Source organism: Sinocyclocheilus anshuiensis, unplaced genomic scaffold, assembly GCF_001515605.1.
Source record: "Sinocyclocheilus anshuiensis isolate Anshui unplaced genomic scaffold, SAMN03320099.WGS_v1.1 scaffold882, whole genome shotgun sequence".
Classification (NCBI taxonomy): Eukaryota; Metazoa; Chordata; class Actinopteri; order Cypriniformes; family Cyprinidae; genus Sinocyclocheilus; species Sinocyclocheilus anshuiensis.
This window is the reverse complement of record NW_015540910.1, coordinates 471,063-477,192: the sequence shown is the minus strand read 5'-3', so window position 1 is coordinate 477,192 and position 6,130 is coordinate 471,063. Positions and strand designations below refer to the sequence as shown.

Below are 6,130 nucleotides of genomic sequence, written 5' to 3'. Positions count from 1 at the left end.
CAACATTATCAATGTGTCAAACAATCATACTCTCACACACACACACACACACACACACACACACACGCACACACGCACACACGGACACACACACACAAAGGCATTGAAAACTACTGCCAACTAGTGGCTATTGATATTTTTGATACTTTGATATTGTTATACCATCATGAGCCACCAGATGTCACCAAAGTCACCACATTTTTAGGTTTTGGCTGTCTGAACTTACTGGAATTATTATTATTATTATTATTTTACTGAAGTAAAAGAAATATTAAATATAACATAAAAATAAGCATGTTTTACATTTTAAAAAATCACAAAAATTGCATAAATTGATAGATTTTATTTTATCGAAGGTGGTGATTTGACATTTATTTTAAAAAGAAAAATTGGGATCACACCTGAGACCTTCGTGCCCAAATTTGTCCACGAAGGACGGATTAAGGGCTGTTATATGAAGGATGCTTGAGGGTTAAAAACCCGTTTTATAGATGAAAAACTTCAGAAACGTATTACAGTACATCCTGGCATCATTTCACATTTGAAGCACTGAAGACTGGTGTGGCTGGCAGATGTTTTCAATGCAATTAATCCATAATCCATTAATAGATAATCAAATTAATTGTCAATTAATTTCATTATTGGTTTTTAATGATTACTTGTTGAAGCCCTAAATAAATAAAGTATTGGAGATATGGACACAGTAGCATAAACATGGGTAAATGGGCAATTGTATAAACTTTCTGCTGTTCGTTCATCACTTGGAAGAAGTTACACTGAAACCAAACTGTGAAATAAAATCTGTAAATGTATCTCTCAACAAAATGTTGAAATTAAACCTTTCTCCTTCTCAAGATGGCTGCCAACAGAACTTCCAGAATCATAATGTCATCATTTAAAAATAACCCAGAGCTTTAAAACGGTTACATTTAAATGGGTGACACTTAAAATTAAGTCACCGGTGCTGACAGGTGCTGCCACAGAAATGCTAATATCTTCTTCCATGCGTCCTCTTGTGCGTATGCGTGCGGTTTGGTTTGTCCACCCCACAGCATGACAACTGCAGCAACAATAACAACACACATTCACAAGTAAAACACAAATCACAAATAAAGTCTAAACATAAAATTAGAATTGACATTGAGTGGGCTTATAAACAACAAGAAGAAATGAGAGAGTAGATCATGCATTCATACTTCTCTCCTTTGTCCACTGTAGTTTAAAGTTAGTTGCACGGAAGTGAGGTGAGTACGGAGGTTCAATAAGATGACCTGCATCAGGATACGTCAGGATTTCCAACAAGTGCCGATTTCCTGCTTTCTCCATCATCATCGCCATCTGGGTTTAAAAGGTCAATAGTCAACATCCAAATCATTGGTGAGAATACATTTCATAATTTTTTTTTATTGTAGTTTTAAAAGGGGGATAAGCCCCGTCTCCGCAGAAGAAGGTCAATGCCTGCTTCTACATCACTGCCTGTTTAGCCCTGCCCACCGATTTGTGCATGTAGTGTATATTAATAACGAGAGAGGCGAACATAGACCTACGCAGAAATCAAACGATAAAGATGGCTCCGAAGACAACAAGATACTGTACAGTGCCAAGCTGTGGAAAAACACACTTTGCATTGCCTTCCTTCTGATCCCAACTTTAGGAAAGAGTGAATGAACTTTATTTTTAATCAGTAAGAACTTGGTTGTTTGTTCACTTTTTTAGTGCAGATTTGTTTACAAAAAAGGCACAGTTCGACACTGGATTTTCAGAAAAATTGAAACTAAACTAAAACTAAAATTGAAACTAAAAGACGATTTTGTGCCGACTATATTGGATTCAACAGTAATTTCGCTTTGTCTGTTACAGATCGTTTGATATTTACTGAGTAAATATCCATCTGTCAGACATACACAAGTGTTAACCAGTCATAGCAGTGGGCAATTACTTCTGAGTCTACAATCTGCCACGCCTATTCAAACAGAGTGTTCTGATGAGGGGGGTCAAAAACAGGACAGAAAATAGCCTCTTACTTCTAAATTATGATGGTTTTTTTTATTATAATAAAATGATTATAACATTATTATTATAAGTGGACCTCAGAGAACAATACAAAATAATAAAAAGCCAGTTCATGACCCCTTTAAATAAACTTATAAAACAAATAGTTCCTGTCCTTGATTACGATTGGTTGAGCCATGTCCAATGCTGTTGTAACTTACTTTTGAAACACACACCTGTGACCTCATTGTCAGTATTAGCCTACTCTACCACTGTGCCTACAGTATGTGTTGCTTAGCCAATCTGCTATCTGAACTACTGTACATTGCTTGGTAGAAGAATATATCTTATCAATATCATTACCAGTATTGGAGAAAGTTACTTTTAAAAGTAATAGATTACAATACTTGCGTTACTCCCTTAAAAATTAACTAATTACGTTACTTAGTTACTTTTTATGGAAAGTAACATTACTTTTGCATTACTTTTTAAATCTGGGCAGGGCTTGCTTGTTTGTTTTTAATATAAAAAAGTTATATTTTTGGCAAATGTAAAAGCACACAAAAAGTGAAATGAATAAGCCTCAAGCTGAAGGAAAAGTAAATTCACCATCGGTACAGTAGAACGCAGAAGAAAGTTTAACACACTTCAACAATAAAAAAAAGAAGCACGAATGTTTATCTAGAGTAATTTTTGCTTATTAGTATGGTTGAATTGGATCATCGAAGTTCAACAGCAAAGACATTGGTTAATAAAATGGGATTAAATACATAAAGGATATTTGTGTTATTTAACATTTAATTATTGCAGGTTTGCATCATAATCTGAGTTGCATTTCACAGTTTTTATTAATTTTGAGGAATACTGAATCTGTTGTTTTTTTTTTGTTTGTTTTTCGTGAGTGAGATGAATTAATGCATTTTCACATTTATTCTACAACTACTGTAACATCTTACTCCCGATTTCTCTCAACATGGGGACAGGAGAGCTGTCAATCAATAAAGGGGGAAAAAAGTAACTGGAGTTACTTATTTGAAAAAGTAACATATATTTTCTTGTAAATTAAAAAGTTGTGTGTTACTTTACTAGTTACTTGAAGAAAGTAATCTGATTATGTAACTCACGTTACTTGTAATGTGTTACCCCCAACACCGATCATTACATCTTTTGTTGCTGTGTTTATTTTATGAATAAAAATAAAATACATATTTATTTTATGGAAAAGTAACATATATTTTCTTGTAAATTAAAAAGTTGTGTGTTACTTTACTAGTTACTTGAAGAAAGTAATCTGATTACGTAACTCACGTTACTTGTAATGTGTTACCCCCAACACCGATCATTCAATTTTTTTGTTGCTGTGTGTTTATTTTATGAATAAAAATAAAATACATATTTATTTTATGGAATAAGTCTTGTGAAGCCATGGTTTACAGTGATTTTAGAACAGCTAACAATGTTGGAAGTTTGTAGGGCTGAAAAGGTATGTAAGGTTTTGTTCAATTTAACACAGATCAATTTGTGGCAAGCCTAATTACTATTTGATGATGTGTATGACTGCCATGATAAAATGGTCAAATGGTGGACTTGTAATGTGCACTAACAACATAAATAGGGTAAAGATTGATTTCATGCAGATTTTGGTTATGTTTACATACAACAGTGTGCTAAAAAAAGAAAATGTTTTCCTTTCATTTTTGAAAAGTTTTGTGTACTTATGAGTGATGACAATGTTGTCAGAATAATCCTGATCCCCGTTCATACTGATCTGTGAAAATGACTAAAAACGCTGTATTATTCATGTCAGGCTAGTAGTTGGCAATGTCACTTTGTTAAGAAACACTACATGCCAGCACACATATCTATAGACTGAACACGTAATACACATGCACAACATCACTTATTTTTTTATTTATCAGTTATACTTTATTTTGATAGTCCACATTAGACATTCAACTAACAATAAGTAACTTTGCAAAAATCGATCAGATGAAGGCATCTCAGGAGACAGGAATTGAAGCTAACATTGGATTTGGATGTGCCTTGTTACCTTCATGTCGTTCCAAACCCGTAAGACCTTCGTTCATCTTCAGAACACAAATTAAAATATTTTTGATGAAATCCGAGATTAACCTGCTTCTGACCCTCCATAGACAGCAAGGGTACTATCATGGTCAAGGCATAGAAACGCAGTGAGGACATAGTCCATGTGTCAGTAGTGGTTCAAGCATAATTTTACGAAGCTACAAGAATACTTTTTGTGAGCAAAGAAAACAAAAATAACGACTTCATCAATTATTCTCCTCTGCGTCACCCTATAGCGCCTTTATGGAGAGTACCACGATGCATGTGTGTGCTTTCCTCACAAGTGCATGCATGTTCTAAGTCAGCAGCACTACACGCATCCGTTATGACACATATACCCAATGACTATGAAAGGTATTTTCTGCCAATTTTAAATAAATCAATTAAATTATAAAAATGTAAATGAAAGTTAAATCATCTCATTTCATTAAAAATTTTTGGCACATATTTCTATAATGAAATTGTTAATCTGGTTTTCATTTTTATAATTTAATTGATTTATTTAGAACTGGCAGAAAATACCTTCCATACATGACTGCTATAATTTAATGCACAAATAAATGCACGGCCATTTACATTTGTTCTCTGCATCAGAAATATATAATGATCTGTTGGATCTTTAAAAATGTATAAGGCTGATTTTGTGGTGTTTATATTAGCCATTTGATTGGTTATATCAAGGAGCAGTAAAGACCAATCCACTTACAGTGTGGATGAATCGTGTTTGTGTTGAAGACTCAGGGTTTATGTTAACCCCAAAATTTGGGTTTTGCTACACAAAAACTTTTAAGGCCATTTCACACTGCATCGACAGACACAGACAAATGCTGACAGCCAGCGGAGTGTAGTACTTTCCTTCTCAGATATTCCAAAATGCAGATTCAACAAGTTTAATCGGCAAAAACAAGCGCCGATCAACGCCAATCAAGACATGAGGTCGTGAATAATTAAGAGAAGCATCTTCTCATAAGATAAGGACACAGTTATTGAATAATTAGGAGAAACGACACATCATTAAATGGCCCACCAGAGTGGGAAACACCCTGTAGAACCGAGGTGGACGAGACCTTGAATCTTGTAGACTCTTTCTACAGTGTGCAGGACCCATTGAGACAAATTTGGCAGAAGCTTCCACTCTCGAGACGGACCTCTGGTGTACTTGGAGCGGCTAGCACGGTGCCCTGAAGCAGAGGTCCAGCAGGGGACGGCCGATCTAGTCACTCTGGAGACCTCCTAGGAGGTAACGAGACTCCCAGAACTGCTACATTTCCAGGCGGATGCTGAGAGATGCGCTCCCTGGAAACCGCTGTGCCCTGAAGCACTGGGGGTGGCAGGGTTGACAGACCGGATTCTTGAGGGCACTGAGGAGAGACGGGCACCGTATGATGAGGTGTACACCGCTCTTCCCAAGAGGGGCCCGCCCTCAGAAGTCCTGGGCCATAGGCATCACTAAGACTATCTAGCGAGAATGATGGTCCGCAGATATGCCTTCTGCTTAGAAGCCTTCGGCCCGGGAGTGCCGCTCTGACTCCAGATATTCTGGGGGAATACGAGATGCGACGCTTCCCGAATAAGGAGCTGGAACACAGCTGGGGCTGCTGGCTCAAAGCGAGGATGAGCAGGAGATGTCAGATGAGGACGAAGAAGTCGAGATTGAGTCCTCCCAATCCTCCTGCCCTGCGTATGACGAGCTGCTTGAGGTTATGGATCGCGCCACGGCGAGGCTTGACTTGCCATGGAAGCGGGCCAAGAAAGTGACACCTCGAGCCCTCCAGCTCAGGTGTGCCTTCCATTTCTTGGAAAAGGCTTGGAAAAATCCATTCTCGTCTCGCATCCATAGATTTCAGCATACTAGTTATGCCAACATTGAGGGGATACGTGAGAATGGTTATGAGAAGATGCCCCCTGTTGAAGAGACGCTGGCCTGCTATCTCTCTATGGGGGAGACATCTTCTCTTAAGGCTCCCTCCCTGCTGTCCAAACCCCTTCAGGATACATCTCGTTTGAATGGCAGGGCATACGCGGCAGCAGGTCAGGCTGCAGCCTCGTTGCA

General features: G+C 37.6%; 1 protein-coding gene across 1 annotated transcript in view; it reads right to left on the bottom strand.

The window, feature by feature from the left end:
- Positions 1-351: 351 nt before the first annotated feature.
- The window catches only part of LOC107689257 (bile acid-CoA:amino acid N-acyltransferase-like), a 14,421-nt gene continuing 8,642 nt past the window's right edge, over positions 352-6,130 (bottom strand). Inside the window, exons 9-10 of the mRNA XM_016487197.1 lie at positions 1,197-1,338; positions 352-1,060 (exon numbers count right to left, since the gene is read on the bottom strand). Coding sequence (XP_016342683.1) covers positions 951-1,060; positions 1,197-1,338 — 252 coding nt within the window. The 3' untranslated portion in view covers positions 352-950. The remainder of the gene's footprint in view (positions 1,061-1,196; positions 1,339-6,130) is intronic.